This window comes from Lethenteron reissneri, chromosome 44 (genome assembly GCF_015708825.2).
Source record: "Lethenteron reissneri isolate LAM-NWPU_2019-01 chromosome 44, ASM1570882v1, whole genome shotgun sequence".
NCBI classification, from domain to species: domain Eukaryota; kingdom Metazoa; phylum Chordata; class Hyperoartia; order Petromyzontiformes; family Petromyzontidae; genus Lethenteron; species Lethenteron reissneri.
Window position 1 is genome coordinate 12,906,753 of NC_083822.1, and position 26,539 is coordinate 12,933,291.

Here is a 26,539-nt window from a genome sequence, read left to right on the forward strand (position 1 = left end):
CCCAAAAAAAAACCACGTTCGAGAACGAATGTGCACACTCCGTACGAAGCAGCACGGCGGCGGCCCGCGGGGGTTGCACACCTCGCGGAGTTGGGCCCCGTGGGCTTCTCGTGGCCACGAGCCACGTGCCGGCCAAAGCGAGAGGGCTCATGGGGAGGAGGGCATGGGGTGGGGGGGGCATGGGGTGGGGTGAGGTGGGTGGGGGCCATGGGGTGGTGTGGGTGGGTGGGGGCCATGGGGTGGTGTGGGTGGGTGGGGGCCATGGGGTGGTGTGAGTGGGGGGGCCATGCGGTGGAGTGGGTGGGGAGTGGGGCACGTCAGGTAGGGGAGCCCCCACTTTATTTCATGTCAGGTATGCGCTGTAACAGGATATAATGAATCCGCGACAGAATGAACAATAACACGATGTAACACAATTTTTGTTCCTGGGTAGTAAGTGTTATTTCCTAATTGCTTATGCCTCAAAAGTACAGAAAATGGCTATTGTTCCCCACAAACTTTGCTTTTGTAACCAGGACTGTGAACGAAAGACACAAATGCACACCACGTTTTCTCATTGAAAATAGATCAATTTCAAAATATAACTGTCCTGGTCACAAAAGCAAAGTTTGTGGGGAATAATAGCTATTATCTGTACTTTTGAGGCATAAGCAATTAGGAAATAACACTTACTACCCAGGAAAAAAATGTGTTACACAGTGTAATTTATGTTAATATTTTAGGCCCATATACGGAGTAATTGCTTTGCCCATATAAGGAATACCAGAACGCGAATCGAAGTATTTTTTTAACGATCCACAGCTCGAACACTACTTGATCCATGTTGGGACACATAGACACGTGTTTTGATTTCTGGATCGAAAGAGGCGATTCGTGGATCTGAAAGCCCCATATCATGCCGCCCATTGACGCCGATTGTCTTCCTTTCACAAGAACATAACTTCTCATTCCTTCTGTCGCGGATTCATCACATCCTGTCACGGCGCGCGCTTGAAAGGAAAAATGTGTTAAAGCAGCGAGGCTCTTCCTTTATAGTGCGTGAGTCTGGCCGTGCGTTGCGCCACGAGGTATACCGTTCAAATGTGTCAGCGGCTGGCGTCACGACCCGAGATGACCTCGCCACGCGCGATCGTGGACCCTGCCAGGCAAGACGCGTGTCCAAGAGTCCGGCGAATTGGGCCGGCCGCCCCGGGCCCCGCACTTTGGGGGGGGGGGTGCGTTTTGACGTCACGGCGTCAGATGTGTGATACCATGGGTCCTGACTGTTCCACCAACTAGGAATTACAAAGATGCAAACTTCACTGTATGGGGCAAAGCTGCTGAATTCATGTGAATGCGTTTGTTTATTGCAGTGTGTACGGATGATTTGTTTTATTGCTGGTTATATTAGACATGCCATTTGTAATCTAGCCGTAATTATGCGCTGTCTGTATTTCCTGCATGTTTCGTCCAGTGCTTCTTTAATCCACTTACGGATCATAATCATAAAATTACATCTAAGCCAGGTTGGTTTCGTGCTCTGTAAAAAGGGAATATTTACACTTTTACAATATTAAGTGGTATACGTTACCCCCCATACATTCGTGACTTTGGAATCACGAGAATTTAACATATTTTTTTACCAACATTTTCCCTTTAACATGTTTATTAATTTGCCACCCGATTTTATTTCAGTGGAATGGGGAAATGTGGAGGAAACGTCGATAGCACGCGGTGCCTTCACGTGATTACACGAGGAGCCACAGGCCGTCTAACTCCACGCCATGCACTATTTACACCCAGCACCCACACCCAGCACCCACACCCAGCACCCACACCCAGCACCCACACCCAATCTCGCCCACGTTGCACCGTGAGCGAGATTGACAACGCATCATCTGGTGGCCACTCTCCCAACGTTAACGGACAAACAAAAAACCCACGATAAAATGTCACACATCACCTCGGAAGGAAGTGGAGACTTTTTCAAAGACAGCCGTTTATTAAAGGGTCGGTTTTTTGTGTATTTATATATATGTATATATCTATAATCAATGTTTTTCTTCAGTTAGAATCATCAGCTATGGACGTGCGCCTGTCGCCTGCTTCAGGATCAACGCGAGTCCATTAGGAGCATTTCACATTCCTCTGCAGGTTTATGCAAAAAAAATTGCAAGTTGAAAAGCTGAAAACCAAATGCACACCGATCATCTATATTGCTTCAGCATTTAATAACAAAAAACACCAACTTGATCAACTTGAAGTTAAATTAACAGCAAGGACAGATTGCTTTGCCCCTAGCCTGTCTAAGCGCACACGATAATTCACACGTCATCATTGAGAAGTAAAAACATTTTAAGATGCCAACACTATTTGTCGTGTTGTATGGATATTAAATGACCGTGTAGCAAATCCAAACCTTGTAAAAATTAAGCAAACCCCTCTTGGCATATTACCCTTCACGGTCAACATACCTGATTAAAAGTAACTACAGAGCTATTTCAAAATAAATGACAAGAAATGAATGCAGAGATTTTAAAACCTTCCTTATTGTAAACACATCATAAATGCATACAACTACCGTAATTAGGGTAATTTGTCTACTCTTTAAACCACGACCGTGATATCCAACAGTGATACATTATAGAAATATACCTTAGCAATATCATAATTGATAAATAATCCCAACGGTATGACAACTCTCTCACAGAGTAAATTAAGTCTTCTTTGAGTCGTTCCAGCCGAATCCTTTGCAGAGAAGTTCCTGTTTTTTTCAAACATAATTCCGTTATCCATAATACAGAGATTTTTTTGGAGTTCGATCAGGTAAATAGAATTGTCGTTAAATCTGCCACCACCACCCGACACAGCCAGTTACCAATGTTTGTCACGTAAACAAAAACGTGCCATTTCGTTGCTAGTTCAGCACACCGGTGTGTTGGGAGAGTAAACCATACACATTCACAATTTATCGAGTAAATCACTCTGATATTGACTTAAAAAATAAAACAACGATCTTTCACACCTCCCAATCGCAAGACCATTTTCAAAGACAGAGAATAAAAATTGCACGCGAGTGACGGTGCGAGTCCCAATGACGACCATCGGTCACGAGACTCGGCCACCGGCAATCGGCGTGGACAAAAAATGTTTCTTTCTCACGTTTCAATAAATAAACAAGTCCCCTTCTTTGATGTTCAATAAAGCTACATTCCATAACGCGGCTAAGAAAAAAACATAACAGAAAAGCCATTGAATTCGAACAACCCACATACATTATTTGGTTTAAGGATGATGGTGATGATGATGACATTGACAATGACGACGACGACGATGATGATGATGAAATATGAGTAAATCTATAAATTGCATCAACGCGACAAACCAAATGTTTATATCCCAGGCAATGTTCACGTATAAAGCTCACATGTATCCGATTGTTGACGCCAATCTATTTTTAAAAAAAACGAGCTGCCTGTTCACACAGCCTGTTGCTCCTGTTCTCACCCAGATCTCTTAGGATTTGTGACTCGGCAGAGCCGTGGTAGAGGCAGGGGTGGAAAGTGTGAACATTGACCACAATGACCCTGATCCTCTCTGGAAGATTTGCAAGCATATGAACTTGTGGATATCTCGGGCCCAATTGAGCACAGGTGCACCCTCGATGCACTCCACTGGTAGACGAGCCGAGAGCACTACAACAATGCAAAAGTACAATGGTAACAAAATATTTGGCTAAACAATGGTTTATACATGGATTGATAAAAAAAAACTTGTGCTTTAAACAACAACAACAAAAAGGACCTGCAAAACAAGCCAGATTATTTCTCTTCCTGATTAAATTGTCACGATTCAGGGTCAAGAAATTCATTCCAAGAATTCAATTCTTGTAAAATCTCTCCCACCGTCTCTTTTTCCCAATTCCCTGTACACCTCGAGACACGCCAACTCTCACCCACTCCTCCGCCGTAAAGAGCGCTGCTTGCCGCTGGCAGCTTGGCATTTTAGGACTTTTTTTGGGGCTCCGTGCTCAGCAAGCGTAATTTCAAATATATTTAATTGCGGTGAATGTGTCATCGTCTAGTGGCTGGAAGGGTCACCGTGAGCCTACTACATACAACGCAAGACGCGAAACGATGCGTGTATCGCGAGGCAGAAGGGCCGGTACTGATGAATCAAGGCACCGTTACTCCCCCTGGATCCGACGCGGCTGCAGTACACGAAGCAGTGCATCTCATGCGGCCCACTGCTTGTGTGTCGGAACTTCCGTCCTCCAAAGTCCCAGTGTTTAACGGCGGTGATGATTCTACGTTTTGCCGCTTTGCGATGACGCCTGATGCAGCGGCTGCGATGCCATCATCTTTATGGTGAAAACATTTAAATGAACAAAGATAAACCTTTTTTTTATGCGGGACCAGTGTAACGACTCGCAGTGCGTGTACTGGACACGTTGAGTTGAACTGAGTGATGCGTGTGAGCATGGGCAACAAACGGGTGCTGCGCTCCCCACGTTGTTGCTGTACACTCGGCGTGAGCAGACACCTGCACCTTAACAGGCGAGGCATGATCATGCTGTATAGCTAGCACATGGCATCTACGTTTCACGCGCTGATGATGCATTCATATCGTCAATAACTACGACAAACGCATCTCTTCAAGAGCGCAACGCCGTCCACTGTTTGTTTTTGTTTTGAATATCGCTTTAAATGACACGTTCCTTTCCTTTATCCCTTTAAATGACACGTGCCTTCATCCCTTTAAATGACACGTGCCTTCATCTCTTTGCCGGCCACCACTGGGGTGAGGGGTGGGGGGGGGGCCTGCCCATTGCAATTTCTAAATCAGAGGCATTTCAAAGTGTTCCGCATCGACCGTCTACGGGAAATCCGCGACGGCGTTAAGACCGAGGCGAAGAGTTTCGAATTGCAAAGTTGGCGGAGGCTCGCGGCGTTCACTGAGATGCCTCCGAGCTGTCCCACTGGCTGAGGTTCTCCGAGAAGCCGTCGCTGAAGTCCAACACCTCGGCCAGACTCACCGCACCCCCCATCAGCAGGTCATCGTCATGGATCTCCTCCCAGGGGTGACGCAGGGAGCTCACGGCCAGAGCCAGCTCTTCATCCAAACCCAGCGGTGGCTGACTCAGCTGCTGCTGCTGCTGATGGTGGTGGTGCTGCTGCTGCTGCTGGTGGTGATGGTGGTAGAGCTGCTGGTGCAGCCGGCTCTGCTGCACGAGGAGGGAATCGAGGCCCGCCTGCCCGCAGCACCACTCGGACGGGCGGTCGATGTGGTGGCCGTGGATCGTGAGGTCGACGTCCAGCTCTGCGGCCGCGGCCGCCCCCCCGCTCTCCGGCGTGAGCGGCGGACTCAGCTCGAACTCCCCGAGCCCGCCGAGGTCCCCGTGGAACATGTCCTCCAGCACCTGCTGCCAGTCCAGGTCGGCCCGCAGGTGGTCCCTGGCGCGGTCGTCCGGGCCAGCGAACGGCGACGCGGGGAGGCGGACGGGGCTGGAGGTCCGGGGCATCTTGCCCAGCCTCTTGGGCAGCGGCTGCTTGCGCTTGCTGCCCCGGGGGTCGTCGGCCAGGCAGGGCCCGTGGGCGGCCCCCTGCAGCGGCGTCTCCCAAGCGGAGCCGTAGTGACGAGCGTTCCACATGCCGCTCTTGCCCGGCGCGGGCGGCGCGGGCGGCGCGGAGACGCCGGCGCCGTGGAAGTTTGCCGGACCGACCCTCCTGCGGCGTCTCACCATGCCGTTCTCGAACAGGTCGGCGTACTGCGGGTCCATGGCCCAGAATCCCCCCTTGCCCGGCTCGTCCTTCTGCCGGGGAACCTTCACGAAGCACTTGTTCAGAGACAGGTTGTGACGAATTGAGTTCTGCGAATGAACAGAGACCCCCCCCCCCCCGCGGTATTAACAACAACGGCCATTTGAAAATGGCATGAAGGCGACGGACGACTTTTGCTTTTTAAAGCAAAAGTCTTGGAGGTGTCCAGCGTATAAAGTGAAGGTAGCGGTAGCGTAGAGGTAGTGTAGAGGTAGTGTAGAGGTAGTGTAGAGGTAGCGTAGAGGTAGCGTAGAGGTAGCGTAGAGGTAGCGTAGAGGTGACGTAGAGGTAGCGTAGAGGTAGCGTAGAGGTAGCGTAGAGGTAGCGTAGCGGTAGTGTAGAGGTAGTGTAGAGGTAGCGTAGAGGTAGCGTAGAGGTGACGTAGAGGTAGCGTAGAGGTAGCGTAGAGGTAGCGTAGAGGTGACGTAGAGGTAGCGTAGAGGTAGTGTAGAGGTAGCGTAGAGGTAGCGTAGAGGTAGTGTAGAGGTAGCGTAGAGGTAGCGTAGAGGTAGTGTAGAGGTAGCGTAGAGGTAGTGTAGAGGTAGCGTAGAGGTAGCGTAGAGGTAGCGTAGAGGTAGCGTAGAGGTAGCGTAGAGGTAGCGTAGAGGTAGTGTAGAGGTAGCGTAGAGGTAGCGTAGAGGTAGTGTAGAGGTAGCGTAGAGGTAGCGTAGAGGTAGCGTAGAGGTAGCGTAGAGGTAGCGTAGAGGTAGCGTAGAGGTAGTGTAGAGGTAGCGTAGAGGTAGCGTAGAGGTAGTGTAGAGGTAGCGTAGAGGTAGTGTAGAGGTAGTGTAGAGGTGACGTAGAGGTAGCGTAGAGGTAGCGTAGAGGTAGTGTAGAGGTAGCGTAGAGGTAGCGTAGAGGTAGTGTAGAGGTAGCGTAGAGGTAGTGTAGAGGTAGCGTAGAGGTAGTGTAGAGGTAGCGTAGAGGTAGTGTAGAGGTAGCGTAGAGATAGTGTAGAGGTAGCGTAGAGGTAGTGTAGAGGTAGTGTAGAGGTAGTGTAGAGGTAGCGTAGAGGTAGTGTAGAGGTAGGTAGAGGTAGTGTAGAGGTAGCGTAGAGGTAGTGTAGAGGTAGGTAGAGGTAGTGTAGAGGTAGTGTAGAGGTAGTGTAGAGGTAGTGTAGAGGTAGCGTAGAGGTAGTGTAGAGGTAGTGTAGAGGTGACGTAGAGGTAGCGTAGAGGTAGTGTAGAGGTAGCGTAGAGGTAGTGTAGAGGTAGCGTAGAGGTAGTGTAGAGGTAGTGTAGAGGTAGCGTAGAGGTAGTGTAGAGGTAGTGTAGAGGTAGTGTAGAGGTAGCGTAGAGGTAGTGTAGAGGTAGTGTAGAGGTAGTGTAGAGGTAGCGTAGAGGTAGTGTAGAGGTAGCGTAGAGATAGTGTAGAGGTAGCGTAGAGGTAGTGTAGAGGTAGTGTAGAGGTAGTGTAGAGGTAGTGTAGAGGTAGCGTAGAGGTAGTGTAGAGGTAGTGTAGAGGTGACGTAGAGGTAGCGTAGAGGTAGTGTAGAGGTAGCGTAGAGGTAGTGTAGAGGTAGCGTAGAGGTAGTGTAGAGGTAGCGTAGAGGTAGCGTAGAGGTAGCGTAGAGGTAGTGTAGAGGTAGTGTAGAGGTAGCGTAGAGGTAGTGTAGAGGTAGCGTAGAGGTAGCGTAGAGGTAGTGTAGAGGTAGCGTAGAGGTAGCGTAGAGGTAGCGTAGAGGTAGCGTAGAGGTAGTGTAGAGGTAGTGTAGAGGTAGTGTAGAGGTAGTGTAGAGGTAGCGTAGAGGTAGTGTAGAGGTAGTGTAGAGGTGACGTAGAGGTAGCGTAGAGGTAGTGTAGAGGTAGCGTAGAGGTAGTGTAGAGGTAGCGTAGAGGTAGTGTAGAGGTAGTGTAGAGGTAGTGTAGAGGTGACGTAGAGGTAGCGTAGAGGTAGTGTAGAGGTAGTGTAGAGGTGACGTAGAGGTAGCGTAGAGGTAGTGTAGAGGTAGCGTAGAGGTAGCGTAGAGGTAGCGTAGAGGTAGCGTAGAGGTAGCGTAGAGGTAGTGTAGAGGTAGTGTAGAGGTAGTGTAGAGGTAGTGTAGAGGTGACGTAGAGGTAGCGTAGAGGTAGTGTAGAGGTAGTGTAGAGGTAGTGTAGAGGTAGCGTAGTGGTAGCGTAGAGGTAGCGTAGAGGTAGCGTAGAGGTAGTGTAGAGGTAGCGTAGAGGTAGTGTAGAGGTAGCGTAGAGGTAGTGTAGAGGTAGCGTAGTGGTAGCGTAGTGGTAGCGTAGAGGTAGTGTAGAGGTAGCGTAGAGGTAGCGTAGAGGTAGCGTAGAGGTAGTGTAGAGGTAGCGTAGAGGTAGCGTAGAGGTAGCGTAGAGGTAGTGTAGAGGTAGCGTAGAGGTAGCGTAGAGGTAGCGTAGAGGTAGTGTAGAGGTAGTGTAGAGGTAGTGTAGAGGTAGTGTAGAGGTAGTGTAGTGGTAGTGTAGAGGTAGCGTAGAGGTAGTGTAGTGGTAGTGTAGAGGTAGCGTAGAGGTAGTGTAGAGATAGTGTAGAGGTAGCGTAGAGGTATGTAGAGGTAGTGTAGAGGTAGGTAGAGGTAGTGTAGAGGTAGTGTAGAGGTAGTGTAGTGGTAGTGTAGAGGTAGCGTAGAGATAGTGTAGTGGTTAGTGTAGAGGTAGCGTAGAGGGTAGTGTAGAGGTAGTGTAGAGGTTAGCGTAGAGGTAGTGTAGAGGTAGTGTAGAGTAGTGTAGAGGTAGCGTAGAGGTGACGTAGAGGTAGCGTAGAGGTAGTGTAGTGGTAGTGTAGAGGTAGCGTAGAGGTAGTGTAGAGGTAGCGTAGAGGTAGTGTAGAGGTAGCGTAGAGGTAGCGTAGAGGTAGCGTAGAGGTAGTGTAGAGGTAGTGTAGAGGTAGCGTAGAGGTAGCGTAGAGGTAGCGTAGCGGTAGTGTAGAGGTAGTGTAGAGGTAGTGTAGAGGTAGTGTAGAGGTAGCGTAGAGGTAGCGTAGAGGTAGCGTAGCGGTAGTGTAGAGGTAGTGTAGAGGTAGTGTAGAGGTAGCGTAGAGGTAGCGTAGAGGTGACGTAGAGGTAGCGTAGAGGTAGTGTAGAGGTAGCGTAGAGGTAGTGTAGAGGTAGCGTAGCGGTAGTGTAGCGGTAGTGTAGAGGTAGCGTAGAGGTAGCGTAGAGGTGACGTAGAGGTAGCGTAGAGGTAGTGTAGAGGTAGCGTAGAGGTAGCGTAGAGGTAGTGTAGAGGTAGCGTAGAGGTGACGTAGAGGTAGTGTAGAGGTAGTGTAGAGGTAGCGTAGAGGTGACGTAGAGGTAGTGTAGAGGTAGTGTAGAGGTAGTGTAGAGGTAGCGTAGAGGTGACGTAGAGGTAGTGTAGAGGTAGTGTAGAGGTAGCGTAGAGGTAGCGTAGAGGTGACGTAGAGGTAGTGTAGAGGTAGCGTAGAGGTAGCGTAGAGGTAGCGTAGAGGTAGCGTAGAGGTAGCGTAGAGGTAGCGTAGAGGTGACGTAGAGGTAGTGTAGAGGTAGCGTAGAGGTAGTGTAGAGGTAGCGTAGAGGTAGTGTAGAGGTAGCGTAGAGGTAGTGTAGAGGTAGCGTAGAGGTAGTGTAGAGGTAGCGTAGAGGTAGTGTAGAGGTAGCGTAGAGGTAGCGTAGAGGTAGCGTAGAAGTAGCGTAGAAGTGGCGTAGCGGTGGCATAGCAGTAGTGTAGCGGTTAGCTCTATGCTGCACTACGAACCCGGTGCCCCGAGTTCGATTCCCACTCAAGGCCAACACCGGCGACGATTATCTGAACCGGTTCTGGGCCTCCCCAAGGTCGTCTCAGCCACCAAATGCGTACGTGGGTGCGGTTTGTGCAAACATCGCCACTGGGGAGACAAAGGCGGCCGGGCGTGGTGCTCGCCACCTACCCCCTCATGCGTCATGCCAGCCTTCATAGGCGCTCGCTAACAACACTTGCCCCGACAGTCTGTTAGAGCTGTACGAGGAATCTTTGTCTTTGGTCAGAACTGTGGAACTTTTCTGACACCAGGGCACGAGTTTGGGGCGCGTCTTACTCTCCGATTCGTCTCACAATCCGGAGAGCGCGCCAGTAGGTGAGTGAATGCCAGCGCGCGTCTCTCTCTGTAGACGAACCCCGGCAATCCCCGGCAGCGGACTCGCACGGACCCGACGTGCCCCCCGCGTGAACTGGCGGGGGGGGACAGGGGGCCGCGTGAACCGGCGGGGGGGGGGACAGGGGGCCGCGTGAACGAATTCCTTCGCCTCTCAACACCGACGACTGCGCCGCCATCGTCGTACGGGAGTCTCGACGATTAAAGCCAAAAAAAAACAACGGATCTCGACGCAGCTTTAACAAACAATAAAGCAGCCGCTAAGAATGTGGACGCCTTTGTAGTCGCACCGCTTCGCAGAGGTCCAGAAATTCAAAGCGCTCACAAATGGCAACCCCGCGCCCACGGGTTCCTTGCGGCACGGAGCCACAGCGTCTTCTTCTTTTTTTGGAGTGTTTTTGGCGCATCGCATGATCAATTTAAATGGCGTCTAATTATGACGGGCTTTGAAGCCTCTCCACTGGGCTTGACTCACAATGGCGAGCCTTCAATGAGAGGGCCGCAGCAGTCGCTCCTCCTCTTACACACCCTTCATCTATTATTTGTATCTCATTAGCGGCACCGCAATCGCCACCGACAGCCCGCAAGCCCACGGACTGTCCAACCTCCCAACCTCAAAACCTGGGGAAATTGCCCGCGCCTTACAATAACCACCGATGCGAGGACCGGCCGACACGAGTGGTACGAGTTGGATGATGATTTTTTATTACTATTATACGTGGCCTAGTGGAAGCTTCGCTCGTCGCGGAGGTCCGCGGTTCGAATTCAGCGGCCGCCCCGATGATTACTGCGGGGGCAATAACCACTATAGCACGCGCCGCCACCCGCGTCACAGTCGACGTTAAAGATCCCCCGGCGTCGTTCGCGAGAGCCGAACCTCGTGCGCCGGCATCACCGTCGAAATGAACGCCACGGTGGCGAGATGTTGCCTACCTCGCCTGGTACACAGGAGGTCGTGGGTTCGATCCCGACCCTGACGTTCCGTGGCCGCGTGGATTTTTCTCCGGGTCCTCCGGTTTTTCCTTCCACATTTAGAATTAACAACGTCACGCGTTTAGAGTATTTGGCTGCAGCTATAAATGTCCACACGACGATGAGCCACTTCGTTCAGCTCTCATTCGTCATAGCCAAGTCGCTTGTTAAAAAAGGGCTATATAGCTCAGTGGGGCCTTACCTGGTCAAATAAAAAAATGTGTTTATACCTTTAATTCGCCACGTTCGAAAATTACTCTGCAAATCCCTCAATTGGGATTAGACGCACACGGGCACGTCAGCAACCGTGGCCCCTCGACCGGCAGCAGCCTCCCGCCCCAGGCCGCTCCTGCGAATGAGACTCCTCCGGGTCTGAACCGAGGTCGCCTGGCACGGTGAGCAAAGGGGAGGGGTGGCCGTCAAACAGCCGCTGAAGCTGGTGGTTGTAATCGCCAGCGGAACCTCGCGCGGTACTCAAGTTGTGAACGTTGTGTGTGGATTTACTCTCCAACACACAGGGATGCTGAACTCCAATTGGGACGTTTTGTTGACGTGACAGACGTCACCAATTGGCTGTGTCGGGTGGTGGTGGGTTAACAACACATTTATATTTACGCAATCTAACCCAAAAAAGCCCTTTACTATGGACAGGCTGCCGCTGCTGTTTGCGTTGAGAAGACGCGGACGGTGCAAGTCCGACCTGGATGGCGGAACTCCACCTAGCGACTGCAGCTTCGTTCACTCGAGCGGCGACCGCGTTGGTATTTATTTTACGACTTCATACGTGTATCGTGCGCAGTGGATGCATTTGCCACTGGAAATCGTTTGAAATGAGTGCACCTGCACGCGTGGCTTCTGGGTTCCAAGACCCGACTCATTTGCAGTGTCAAATTCCGGCTATTACTGTTTATAGCAACAATGATTAATTAATGAGGTGGTGGTGGTGGGGGAGTGGTGGAGCAGTTGTTAGCGCACTGCACGGTGAACCAACGGATGTGGTTCACATCCGTGGCGTGTGATATTGTAACCGGTCCTCCACATTTGACCTGCGTGGTGAAGTATGGCCAGCCAACTCCCCTGACCGACATGGCACAGTAAGCTCGTTATCCAGCAATGGGTTGCCTAAAGGCCGTAGAATTATAATTATCAGTAACAGATTAATGGACAATAACTGTAAAAAAAAGTGCACTGCTCAACAAGGCAAACGTAACATAGTTATGTTGTCCTAAGTGTACGTTTAGAAGAGTGCTTGCTAATTGGCAATGGGTTCCTTGCATCTGAGCTATGATTGTGTTATGTATTATATAATGTCGTGTGAAACTAGGATCCTTATCTAACAGAGAAGATCATTGCCATCTGACAGTTCACCAAAATGAGTTGAAGCAAGCCTGACTGCTGATGAGACACTGGATGTCGAAACCGGTCCAGAGTTTGCTCGTATTGAACCAATGCCGCTAAAATGATGCACTCGCAGAAAGCCTTTTGGCTGATGGGATGTCTAAAAAATACTTTGATTTGTTTTTTATGTGGAGGGACAAATATGGAATGGAATACAGCATCGTCTTTCGTTCAGCTTGGCATCTCAAGTGGTTGGGGGCTCCACAGTGGCTAGGAGATGTTAACTACCTCGCCTGGTATACAGGAGGTCGTGGCTTCGATCCAGACCCTGACGCCAATATATGCGAAGTTTGCATGTCTCTCCCCGTGGTCACGTGGACGTTTCTCCGGGTCCTCTGGTTTTTCCTTCCACATTAGAAAGACGTGTTCAGAGTATTTGGCTGCTCTACATTTCCACGTGATGACAATAAGCCACTTGGCCGAGCTCTCATTTGTGAAAGCCAGCCCACTGCTGAGAAAGAGCTCCATAGCTCAGTGGGGCCGTACCTGGTAAAATAAAATGAAAAAATTGGTTTAATTAACGTTTTACTTCAAGTCCTGTGCAGATGTGCGGCAGACAGGGAGCGCGCGAGAGGCGGTCGTGGCAGCTGAGCGTGGTAGAGACGCACGCGTCCAGTGCACTGTGCTTGCCATCTGTTGTGACTGCAGCAGATTACGTTACACGCCCTGCACACAGCCCCGTGTCGCCTCCCGTCACAGCGAGACCACGGGTGCGCTATGACCACCAGCAGCAGCAGCAGCACAGCACGCAGGTTCGCTCCCCCATGGGCAGCACGTGTCGCGCGCTGCCCATGGGGGAGCAGCACGTGTCGCGCGCACGCCGCCTGCGTGGTGCTCTGATGTCGTCAGGGCTTCATGTCTGCCGCTGAAGCTGTCCGAGGCAGGGCTCCAGAGAATATTCCTACATCTCCCCACCCACCACCACCCACCACCTTATCCCATTGGGCTTTGAGGGTTAGGGGTAACTGGAACTAAACTATTCTAGGGGAAATTGAAGCCTGCGAAAATTAAGCCCTGCAATAATGTAATTGCGCAAGCTGCAAGCATCATTACAGCGACACAATGCATGGTACATATAAGCTGTATAATACAGCAGAAGCTGAATACAAGCACACCTGATGTAAGCACAGAGCAACACCGTGCTGATGGGGGAGGGGGGGCATAGGGCCGCTTCTGATATAAGCACACCCCTGTGAGCACAGCTCTCGCGCCTCGCTCCCAACACGCGTGTGCTTTTATCAGATGTCCGCCATTCTCAAAGTCCACATCTGACATCGTGACAGCTACCCACAGGTACTGTGTGCATCATAGACAAGTCGTTATTATCTCGACGTGTCCTATGGATTTCGAGAGACAATGAATCTCTCCATGGGATCGCATCTGATGTGGCGATCACACTCGGACACAACTGCGTCCGAGCTACGGTGGATAGAAAACATCGCAAGCTCCTCCGATTGGCACCGTTGGCAGCCTTTAACACTGCAGTCTATGGGAGCCCTTAACATTGAAGTCTATGGGCGCCCTTAACATTGAAGTCTATGGGAGCCCCTTAACATTGAAGTCTATGGGAGCCCTTAACATTGAAGTCTATGGGAGCCCTTAACATTGAAGTCTATGGGATCCCTTAACATTGAAGTCTTTGGGAGCCTTTAACATTGAAGTCTATGGGAGCGCTTAACATTGACGTCTATGGGAGCCTTTAACATTGAAGTCTATGGGAGCGCTTAACATTGAAGTCTATGGGAGCCTTTAACATTGAAGTCTATGGGCGCATTTAACACTGAAGTCTATGGGAGCCTTTAACATTGAAGTCTATGGGAGCGCTTAACATTGACGTCTATGGGAGCACTTAACATTGAAGTCTATGTGAGCCTTTAACATTGAAGTCTATGGGAGCCTTTAACACTGAAGTATATGGGAGCCCTTAACATTGAAGTATATGGGAGCCCTTAACATTGCGGTCTATGGGAGCCCTTAACGTTGAAGTCTATGGGAGCCCTTAACATTGAAGTCTATGTGAGCCTTTAATATTGGAGTCTATGGGAGCCCTTAACATTGAAGTCTATGGGAGCCTTTAACATTGAAGTCTATGGGGGCCCTTAACATTAAAGTCTATGGGGGCATTTAACATTGAAGTCCATGAGAGCATTTAACGCTGACGTCTATGGGAGCCCTTAACATTGCAGTCTATGGGAGCCCTTAACTCTGAAGTCTATGGGAGCCCTTAACACAGAGGTCTATGGGATCATTTAACATTGAAGTTTATGGGAACACTTAACATTGAAGTCTATGGGAGCCCTTAACATTGAAGTCTATGGGAGCCTTTAACACTACAGTCTATGGGAGCCATTAACACCGGCGTCTATGTGAGCCCTTAACATTGAAGCCTATGGAAGCCCTTAACATTGAAGTCTATGGGAGCCTTTAACATTGAAGTCTATGGGAGCCATTAACATTGCAGTCCATGGGATCCCTTAACATTGAAGTCTATGGGAGCCATTAACATTGAGGTATATGGGAAACCTTAACATTGAAGTCTATGGGAGCCCTTAACATTGAAGTCTATGGGAGCATTTAACGTTGAAGTCTATGGGAGCGCTTAACATTGCAGTCTATGGGAGCCCTTAACATTGAAGTCTATGGGAGCCTTTAACATTGACGTCTATGGGAGACTTTAACATTGAAGTCTATTGGAGCCTTTAACATTGAAGTCTATGGGAGTCTTTAACGTTGAAGTCTATGGGCGTCTTTAACACTGAAGTCGATGGGAGACTTTAACATTGAAGTCTATGGGAGTCTTTAACATTGACGTCTATGGGAGCCTTTAACACTGACGTCTATGGGAGACTTTAACATTGAAGTCTATAGGAGTCTTTAACATTGAAGTCTATGGGAGCCCTTAACATTAAAGTCTATGGGAGCCCTTAACATTGAAGTATGTGGGAGCGCTTAACATTAAAGTCTATGGGAGCCCTTAACATTGAAGTCTATGGGAGCGCTTAACATTAAAGTCTATGGGAGCGCTTAACATAAAGTCTATGGGAGCCCTTAACATTAAAGTCTATGGGAGTCTTTAACATTGAGGTCTATGGGAGCGCTTAACATTAAAGTCTATGGGAGCCCTTGACATTGAAGTCTATGGGAGCCTTTAACATCGAAGTCTATGTGAGCCTTTAACATTGAGGTCTATGGGAGCCCTGAACATTGACGTCTATGGGAGCCTTTAACATTGAAGTATATGGGAGCGCTTAACATTGCAGTCTATGGGAGCCCTTAACATTGAAGTCTATGGGAGCCTTTAACATCGAGGTCTATGGGAGCCTTTAACATTGAAGTCTATGGGAGTATTTAACGTTGACGTCTATGGGAGCCTTTAACGTTGGAGTCTGTGGGGGCCTTTAACATTGAAGTCTATGGGAGCCTTTAACATTGAAGTCTATGGGCAGCCTTTAACATTGAAGTCTATGGGCAGCATTTAACATTGAAGTCTATGGGCATCCTTTAACATTGAAGTCTATGGGCAACCTTTAACATTGAAGTCTATGGGAGCCTTTAACGTAGAAGTCTATGGGAGCATTTAACACTGAGGTCTATGGGAGCCTTTAACATTGAAGTCCATGGGAGCCCTTAACACTGAAGTCTATGGGAACATTTAACACTGAAGTCTATGGGAGCATTTAACACTGAAGTCTATGGGAGCCTTCAACACTGAAGTCTATGGGAGAATTTAACACTGAAGTCTATGAGCGTCTTTAACACTGAAGTCCATGGGAGCCTTTAACATAGAAGTCTATGGGAGCCTTTGACATTGAAGTCTATGGGAGCATTTAACATTGAAGTCTATGGGAGCCCTTGACACTGAAGTCTATGGGAACATTTAACACTGAAGTCTATGGGAGCCTTTAACACTGAAGTCTATGGGAGCATTCAACACTGAAGTCTATGGGAGAATTTAACACTGAAGTCTATGAGCGTCTTTAACACTGAAGTCCATGGGAGCCTTTAACATTGACGTCTATGGGAGCCTTTAACATTGAAGTCTATGGGAGCCTTTAACATTGAAGTCTATGGGCAGCCTTTAACATTGAAGTCTATGGGCAGCCTTTAACATTGAAGTCTATGGGAGCCTTTAACATTGAAGTCTATGTGAGCATTTAACATTGAAGTCTATGGGAGCCTTTAACGTTGAAGTATATGGGAGCCTTTAACATTGAAGTCTATGGGAGCATTTAACATTGAAGTCTATGGGGGCATTTAACATTGAAGTCTATGGGAGCATTTAACATTGAAGTCTATGGGAGCATTTAACATTGAAGTCTATGGGAGCATTCAACATTGACGTCTATGGGAGCCTTTAACATTGAAGTCTATGGGAACCTTTAACATTGACGTCTATGGGAGCCTTTAACATTGAAGTCTAGCTCCGAGTTCACTCCGCTGCGTGAAAGTTCCACCTCGAGCCAGCGAGGTTGTGATTGATGGGCCCAGCACTCAGTGGTTCACTCCACTACTTCCATGGTTACTTTGCCCACGAACTTCACTCGCTGATTCTCCCAGCCACGATGGGGACTCGGTCTATAATGTAGGTTTTGTTTGGGTGAGATCGCGTAAATATATCAATGTGTCGTTAAACCTGCCACCACCCGACACAGCCAATTAGTAAGGTTTGTCACGTAAACAGAACGTGGAAATTCGTTACTAGTGCAGCACACCGGTGTGTTGGAGAGCAAATCCACAACATTTACAATCTGAGTACGACGTTTCGCCAGTAATTACAACTAGCTTCATCAGGCCGACAGCCAGGACTCGGTCTACCGAGCTGACTTGTTTCACCTCTCCCGTCCTGTGTTCAACCACAATGCAGGTCACAACAACACTTACTCACCCACTCACTCACCACCCTGCAGGTTACAACAACACTCACCCACTCACTCACCCACCCACTCACCACCCTGCAGGTCACAACACCCACTCACTCACCCACTCACTCACACACTCACTCACCCACCCACTCACTACACTGCCGGTCACCTCACTTCCCTTTCTGCTTCATCCCTCGCACTTCTCCACTTTGAAATTCCCTCCTCCCATCATCAGCATCTCTTTTGTGAATGTATTGTAACGCTGCTTAAGCCAAGAAACCCCTCAAGTGTTTATCCTATTACACATCCAGTGGTGCTGATTGTTGCTGCTTGCTGGGAATGTTGCACCGTTCAGCCTCTGTCTGTGTTCAGCAACCGTGTTAATAATGATCTGCACTCACAGCAGGGCACTTGGTGGTGCAGTGGTCTCTGTGTGTGTGTGGCGCAACAACAACAACTCGCCACGCACTTGCACGTAGTAGAATCCCTTCGACATCGAGGAGGGGACAGCGTAGCAAACATGGAATGGCCATCATTGCCCCAACGCCTTGCGCGAGGTCGTTACGAGTGTGGCTCATCAGGGAGACAAAGTGCAGATCTCTGAACGATAGCTGGGCATTCTAGATTTGAAGTTTTCGTGACTGCAAGGATCCATGCTCTTTGGTTCTTTCGGTAAAGTCACGTAGGTAAAAAAATAAAAAATAAAAAATAACGACGTTTCGGACGCAACACAAGCGTCCGTCATCAGGTGGGACAATCACAGTAAAAAACAGTTGCTGAAGTAGGCAAAAGAGCTGCTGGTTTAATTTATTTTTTACCTACGTGACTTTACCGAAAGAACCGAAGAGTATGGATATCTGGGCAATTGCAGCCTCCTTTTACATTGGACAGATTCTGTAGTAATATTATTCTTGTATACAGATCGACCATGGAATTTGTTGAAGTGTTACGATCGACAATAACTTTGTTATATCCTTACTCTCCCAAAAATATACTTATATATTTATATATGTACACTGTCCTGTAGTTGAATATCAGAGGTCTAATCTCACGTTATGACGGGCAGGATGGTCATGGCGGTTTTTTTGTTACATAAATCCTTAAATGAATAAAATCACCAACTTTACATAATATCTTGTGAGGCCAATCTTCATACCAATTGCACAGGGGTACAACTGCACTCGTAATAATCATGGTCACTGCACTCTCCTTAAAACGTTGCTGAGCAGTGCGAGTCGGACGCACATGATGGTTTGAATGGCTCGATTGATTCAAGGCAGTGGTTCTTAACCTGGGGGGGGGAATCACCCACTGGGGGTGCGAGATGCCCCTTCTGGGAGGGGTGGCGAGAGACGTGGCAAGATTGTTTTTTTTTTTAAAGATAAACCATCGAAACACAAATCAAGCACGGAGCACTAAGTAACAACTTACTTTGTTTCATCAAACCCTCCATGTGGCTATTAACGTTTTACATTTGTAGTTTCTTTACGATGAAGAGCCAAAGGGGTGCACGGCTGCAGAGTCAAGGTCAAGAACCGCTGAGTTAAAGGGTTTCATTGACGTGCTCACGACCACCGCTGGGGGGGGGGGGCCCGCCCCCTCTGCCTCCCCCCATTAGCGTCACCCCCCGCCCACTGGGGGGCCCCCCGCGGTGTCCACTGGGGGGCCCCTCTTGGCCGAGGCGGCGCCAGGGGCGACCCGTGAAGCACGAGGTGCACGTCTCTGCCTCTCTCTCTCTACATCGCGCGAAGTCGTGGGGACGTGGTAACGAGGGCTGCGTATTCATCATATTGTCGTGATCGGGCCAATCATTTATTTTTTGGTATCTTTTTTTTTATCGAACCTCACCTTCGCGAAGATGTCATTTCCCGGAAATGCTTCGATGTAAATAAAATGTATAATCCATGAGAATGCATTGAAGCCACCGAATCAACAACAACAAAAAGTTAACTATATATTTAACCATGGGGATTGTAAGGACGTCTAAAACAATTAAATGTTTCGTTTGTGTATCGTCCACACTGCGCTCTTGGTACGCTTCCTTCAAGGCACCACGTTTAGGAACTAGGCACAACCAGTCACAGCACATCACTCATTCAATATCACCCCACTCATACAACACACAGCTCCACTAGCTCGTACACTGATACCCATCACTGTGCACTATACGCTACACGGCTAGAAGCCACAAATATTCCCCATTGGGAACCCCAAAAACCCCCAACACCGTTCCCTCCGCCTTGGAACAGCAACAACCACAACATCAACAAGTCATTTAGCATCTGCACATGATCACCACACACACGCACACAAAGATCCCCCATGTAGCCCTAACAGACTGTTGGAGCAAGTGCTGTTAGCGAGCACCTCTGAAGCCTGGCACGGCACACGAGGGGGTGGGTGGCCAGCACCACGCCCGGCCGCCTTTATCTCCCTCGTGGCGATAGTTACTACACACACCGCACCAGGTACTCATTTGAGGTTGGGTCTACCTAGGGGAGGGCCAGGATCGGTTCAGATAATCGTCACCGATGTTGGCCGTGAGCGGGAATCGAACTCGGGTCGCCGGTTTCGTAGCGCAGCGTGGCGCTAACCACTACACCACCGCTCCCCACAGCCGCACACACAGACGCGCACACAGACGCGCACGTAAGCACCCGCCACGTGGGGTCGGCGTGGCGGTAGTAGCAGAAGTTGTCCATGATCCACTTGTAGATGGAGGCCAGCGTGACCTTGCTCTTGTGCGTGGAGCGCATGGCCATGCAGATGAGCGTGGCGTACGAGTAGGGCGGCTTCACGCTGGCGTCCGTGCGGTAGTCGACCTCGTCCGCCACGGGGCTGGCCGCTCGCCCCCCTCCCTGCTGCTCCCCGATGCCCTCCCTGCTGCGACCGCACGCCGGGCGCTGCGGGGTGCACGCGGGGGTCCCCCTGGCCCCCGCCGTGTCGCCGGCCGGAGGCGAGCACGGCGCCGGTCCCGACCTCTGCTGCTGCTGCAGATGCTGCTCGTCCTGCTGCAGCAGCAACAGCTGCTGCAACTGCTGCAGGCCGCCGCTGTTGCCACCGTCACCGGGGGACACTTGCGGAGCCCGCAGGCTCGAGCCCTGGATGGAGAACTCTTGGAGCCACTGCAGGCTGGTGAGGCTGTCGTCGAGACAGATCCCACCGCCGCCGTCTCCTCCTGCACCGCTGCTGCCGCCGTCGGCTCTCGCCGCCCCGCGAGCTTCATCCTCGGCGCCGGGGGGCAGAGGCTGCCAGCTTTGTTGGAAGCGAGCGGCGATTTGGAGCAGAGCGGGCATGGGCATGGTTTCTCCTCCCTGGCCACGCTCGATGAACCTGCGGCAGCGCGGGTTTATTTTGCGTCAAGTTTTTTCGTTTTTAACCACCGTGCACACAGACAAGGGAATCGAGACTGCTCGGCGGGGTCGCGTGTAAATGCAACGAACGGCACTAACTGGAACATGTGCCCAAAATTAAGGGTGACCGGCTGCCAAGGCACGTGGTGGAGGAAGCCGTCAAAGGTTCTCGGGCAGGAGGAAGAAACGCGAGGAGATGCCGGTGAACGAAGCGGTTCCAGCCCCCACAAAGCAACGGGCAAAGCACGAGAATAAGAAGGCCTGATGCTTGATTTAGAATCAGCCTTGAGCTTTAATTTAACAGAAGATGCAATCATATCCATGTCATCATTGAAGAGGAGACCACTGGTGTTAAATGGATTCTTATTGGTCAATACAGGTCACCTAATTATCATGATGAGATTTTTATCTTTCTTTGAATACAGATCTCAAGGCCGATCTGAAAACACCACGACATGAAGCAAAACACACCTGATCAAATGCCACGTTCTTGAACGTAAATATGTAACCAGTAACAAAGATACTAAAGTACAAAAAACCGGTAAACATTGCAAATACGTGCTAGATGCTTTACATGTATGTGATATAATTAATGAAAGTCCACAATGTAATTGATCACGTAAGTATAAATGTGTCGTGAACCCACCACCACCCGACACAGCCAATGAGTGAGGTCTGTCACTAAACAAAACGTGGGCAATTAGTTTTCTACTTTAGTCCACCGCCGGTGTGCTGGAGAGTAATTCCACAACATTTACAGTTCGAGTGCTGTGAGGTTTCGCTGGTAATTAGATCCAGCATCATCGTGCGATTTTGCCAGAATTTCTATTTTCGCAATCTAACCCCCCCAAAAAACCCTTCATTATGAATAATATTGATCACGAAAGCCTACGTGTTAGACATAAATCCATCCACGTTGCCTGCCCATGCCATGTCATTCGTGGGGGTTGTTGACCATACCTCACCCCGCTGGTCAGAGGGGATTTGTAAAGTGGGAGCGGCACAGGGCAATTATGATATCACTCGCCACTGATGTTAGCCACGGCTGGGAATCGAACTCGAATCGCTGGGCTCGTAACGTATTGCACTCACCGCTGCGCCACCACTCCGCCAGGAGAAACAATCATCATATACATGATAATGAGGTTCCAATAGTGCATCATATACATGTTGCGATGTTAGTTGTAGTTACTGGCGAAACGCCGTACTCAGGTTGTAAATGTTGTGGATGCACTCTCCAACACACCGGTGGTGCTGTACTAGTAACAAATTGGCACGTTCTGTTTACGTGACAAACCTTACTAATTGGCTGTCGGGTGGTGGCGGGTTTAACGACACGTGTTGTATATATTTACTCGATCTAACCCAACACACCTCTATTATGGATGATATCGGTCGGAAGAAGCCTACGTGTTAAACGTACATTTAAAAACTCGTGAAATGTTATCGCGCCTAAAAGGAACTCTCCCGGGTGCCTCATTATCTCCACCGGTCCGCCCTTGCGCTCTCAGCCGCTGCTGCCTCGACAATCAGAGGCGCTCGATTCGTCGAGGCGACCTCTGGTGCCGGCCAAATCGAATGGTCCGCGGAGAATTGGCCCTCGAGACGTGAACACGGAGAGACGAGGCGCAAAGCGGGTCACGCACGGAGCGTTCCCTGCAACTTGCTCCAGTGACTGGGGCAAGTCGCTCTGGGCTGGAGCGTTGCCTTCAGGCTGTGCAGCAGCAGCAGCAACCAAAACAACTGCTGGCGGAACACGTGTGTGCGAATGACATGTGTCACGGACGTGTCTCGACGCAAACGGACGTGAAGACAACTTTGTGGAACATCACCCAGTTAGGGGTGCTGATGATTGGGCCTTTTGGGAGTTCCTAAGATAGCGATGGCTTTGAAGAATGTACAGAGAGAGTCGTGTTGCCCCTACACTGCTGGTCACGGGGGTTGTTTGGTCATACTTCCCCACGCTGGTCAGTGCGTGTTAGTGACGGCGAGGAGAGGGGGTCGTGTCGGTTCACACTCGCCACTGATGTTAGCCGTGACGAGGAACAATCAACCTCGGGTCGCCCCAGGTGACAACATTAAATCTCGTTCCGACATGGCCTTCATCCAGCAGTGGATTGACAAAAAGTTCGGTAAATATCAAAATATAAAACAATTATTATAGCTACATATGTAGTAGCACCAGCAGCTACATATGTAGTAGCAACAGTAGCTACATATGTAGTAGCAACATTAGCTACATATGTAGCTACAAGCCCCGCACTTTCAAAGGCTAAATGCTTTCAAGCTTTTAAGCTATCAATTCCGGTTTAGTGATTCTGCACTTGCTCTATTAATATAGTACGATATCGCCTTAAACTTTTATAAACGACTGGGTGTTTAAGGTTAGCGATTTGACGTATTATCCGGCTGCACAGCGAATGAATAACTACAATTACTTTACCATGCAAGTAAAAAATGTGTGTGTTTAAATATTTAAGTGGGTTTTTTTGTTTAGGGCCCCTTTATAACGCATGCTACAAACCCCGCACTAGCTTAATCCGGCACTGGTGGAGATGGCAACGTTCATTGCGGATGTTATCGATCCGACCGCTCCCCAAGCCGCCCGCCTCCAACACGTGCGGACTGAGAGCCGACTCCGTGCCTCTCCGTACGCGTGGCTCGCGATGATTTCTCGTGCCAGAGCTCAACCACGACCGCTCGGCACAGATGAAGTGACTTCGTTTAAAAGCACGTGTCTGCTCCAAGTCGCACCACGTGTGTGTGTGTGTATGTAGAGAGACGAGCTGCCCATGGATTTCTTAGAATTTCCCACGAAAGATGATGCGGTTGCCTCTATAAACGAGTGCAACACATGTGGACCAAGGCAAAGGTGTAAAGAGAGTTATCACGCGATGGCGATGATGATGCTGCTGCTGATGATGACGATGATAAAAAGACGCAACATTCAACTTCCCCTCCCGTATACACAAAGGCAGGGAAGCATTTGCATGGCAGGCTAGTTGCAGGCGTATCTTCCTCTTGGTACATTGTTATATTGGAGATCGGAAAGGCATGCGGTGATATGTGACGTGTAAATCTTCGTCTTATCTCAATGTCCGTTGATCTTATTCGGCGATGATAGACACTGGGCACAACTATTCAGGCACGGTATGAACGACGCGCTGCTAGACGCGACGTACTTCAAGTGTGCCGCAATGACTCGTTACCATATCACACGAAATATCTGCTACACTCACCGTAGCCTAAACCTGCCACCTCCGATGAGCATAGTTGGCTACGTACGGCGCGAAAGAAGTTCAACGTACAATACATATGAACACGACCATTCCTGAGAAGAAAAAAAGCTCACGGTTGTAAAAATGTAATCGCGTATTTGTAACAACTTTGTAAAGTGCACACACGTAATTTAATAAAACATCTTCCAGTGTGCATATGTGTGTGTGTCACTTACACCAAAGCCGGATTATACATTGCAAATCAATGGGATTACAAAAGGCGTACGATAAGCGCACAGTTGGAGAAAGTGGCTCCACGGCATGGGATGATTCAGAGCGCCGTGTCATCTCCGTTCCGCTATCGAGGCATTAGCGCTTTATCCGCCACTCGAGACGGCTTTGGGTAAGAGGCGCTATCTGATTCTATCACGGGTTCAACACTCACACGCGCCCGTGTGTCACCACCACCGCCACCGCCGCTGCTGCTGTCATTCTCACGCAGTCCTCACCTGTGACAAGGACAAAGCTGTCGCGCGTTTCTGCGTGGCGGAGGATGATCTGCGGGCGCTGATGAAGATTCTGGAATTCCGTTTCACCCCTCCTCCTCCTGCTGCTGCTGCTGCTGCTGAGTGCGTTTTGAGAGGCGCTCAATCCACCACCACCAGCGATGCGCCCTCCTCCACTCTACTCCTCCTCCTCGTGCTGCTTGCTGGCTTGTCGCAGGCGTTGTGCAGTGTAACCTAGGCAGCCCGGGCAGCTTTAATAGGACGAGCACACACGTGGTTGTGGCGGTGGGGGGGAAAGTCGCTCCTCCTGCCCATTGAGCCACAGCGCTGTCCAATGCGACGAGAAGCCACGCCAAGCGAACGGAGCGGTGCTGGAATTCACGGTGGAGTCTTCATTGGCTACAACGATAACATCGTCAACCCCCCCCCCCCCAAACCAGCCATGATCATTCCGCTGCTGGATGAAGGCCTCCCCCTTCAAAAGCCATCGTCAGCTACGAAAACTCGGCCCTGCGATGCAGCGCTTTGCCAGGCACCTGCACGCGAGATAAATTCGGCGCTTCGTCTTTCGCGGTGGACGTTCCTCTCCCTGGAGCGTCCCTCACCCCTCCTGTGACTGACACTCATTCTCAGTCTCGCCCACAAGGACATCGTCACCCCTCCTGCCCAAGCACATTGGAGGTTGAATCGACCTAGGGGAGGCCCAGGACCATTTGTTTTTAACAGAGACCATCATACCTCTGACCTGCTTGCGTCATTTGATCCACGTGTTCCTCTTTCTGCCTCTTCAATTCGAAATGGGCGTCTCTCCCGGGTGATTCTTCACGCAGTTTTGACCTTTCATTAAAAACATTTTGTATGAGTTTCCATTCTTATGACCAATCTTACCACGCATTGATTAAAGCTGTCTTCTTAGACACAATGAAACACAATGTCCTACACCTCCATCCTACCACAGCTTGGCTTTCGAGACGTAATCGTCAGCACATGTTTTGGGTATGCAAATTCTGGACTAGATTCGCTATTCTGCGTCTCTTGTAATGAATATTGCTGCAGGACATGCCAATTGCTCTCCAGGTATAACACACCGTGACATCGTCAACGCCTGCTGATCTGGAGATCCATTGGCGGCACGCGCAGTAAAACAAACGTACTCCAGGTGGCCTGAACAAAGACAAAGATCCCCCGTATAGCCTTAACAGACTTTTGGGGCAAGTGCTGTTAGCGAGCACTTATGAAGGCCAGAACGGCAGCATCACGCCCGACCGCCTTTGTCTCCTTAAGTAGCGATGTTTACACACCACATAGGTACTCACTTGAGGCCAAGTCGACCTAGGAGAGGCCCAGGACCGATTTATACAATCGCCACTGATGTTGACCGTGAGCGGGAAGGAACTCGGGTCACCAGGTTCGTAGCACAGCACGCTAACCGCTGCACCACCGCTCCACACCTGAACACGCACACACAAACACGTGGAATCTGTGGCTCAAATTATTGTAGACAAAGAATGTGATTATGATAGACTCCTTGAACATCATCATCCCAACAGCAGCTCCAGCCACGATCGGCTAACGATGAGATAAATCGCCACGGAAGCTCGCCCGTGTGTCTCAATAGGCACTCCAGGAGACGCTAATTGTTCAGAATAATGTCCCAAGTTTTCATTGAATGAGGCTACGATTGACAACAAATCTCGGTGCCGTACCTCACGGGTCTTGTCTCTGCGTTGTCTCTAATCACAGGAGTGTTCCTGCTGAAATCCACATCACGGCGCGAGCACTACGTTACACATTGCGCCGCTGAACTGGTTGTGTGTGCACGCTACATTTACCATTAGTTTAATCACACGCAAAGCCAATTAGGACCAGTTATTTTAAGCGCTAAGTTAAAGTCTCTTGTTTATGACTGCTTGTGTGGCAATGGTGGGGAGGGGCGGCCTAATGGTGATCTCGCTACACTGTGAACCGGCAAATCTGAGTTCGATTCCGTGGCCACGGCTAACATCAGTGGCGAGTGGTGTCTGAACTGGCCCTGAGTGGTCCACCCTTAATTCTAGAATGAAGCTGGCTACCACATTCAGACAAGCCCCTCCCCCCCCCCCCTTAACTTGTATTTAAGAGCTTGTCTCTTGGATTTTCCTTCACTTAATACAGTAAATTCAGCTGTGACGGTTCCAACCGATGACGGAGACTTGTGTTGCCTCCGAAACGTCGTGATTTATTATTTTATTTCTATTATTTCCATTATTTATTATTTATTTTATTTCTTACCTACGTGACTTTACCGAAAAAACCTAAGAGTATGGTCCACCCTTACCAACCCTCACCGCGTGACCAGTGCGGTGAAGTATGACCAAGCAACCCTGATGAGCGGTGAGG

At 49.7% G+C, this 26,539-nt stretch overlaps 1 protein-coding gene across 2 annotated transcripts; it reads right to left on the reverse strand.

The window, feature by feature from the left end:
- Nucleotides 1-3,444: 3,444 nt before the first annotated feature.
- Nucleotides 3,445-24,366, reverse strand: LOC133353560 (forkhead box protein J1-B-like). 2 transcript variants are annotated; one of them, XM_061569885.1, is made up of 3 exons: nucleotides 24,164-24,366; nucleotides 19,741-20,416; nucleotides 3,445-5,803 (listed from the first exon to the last, which is right to left on the reverse strand). In XM_061569885.1, exons 2-3 carry the CDS (start codon nucleotides 20,383-20,385, stop codon nucleotides 4,931-4,933), a joined length of 1,518 nt encoding a protein of 505 aa, XP_061425869.1. In that variant the 5' UTR covers nucleotides 20,386-20,416; nucleotides 24,164-24,366; the 3' UTR covers nucleotides 3,445-4,930. The 2 variants fall into 2 exon arrangements, with proteins under 2 accessions (XP_061425869.1, XP_061425868.1); XM_061569884.1 differs by having other exon boundaries at nucleotides 3,445-5,848.
- Nucleotides 24,367-26,539: the final 2,173 nt, after the last annotated feature.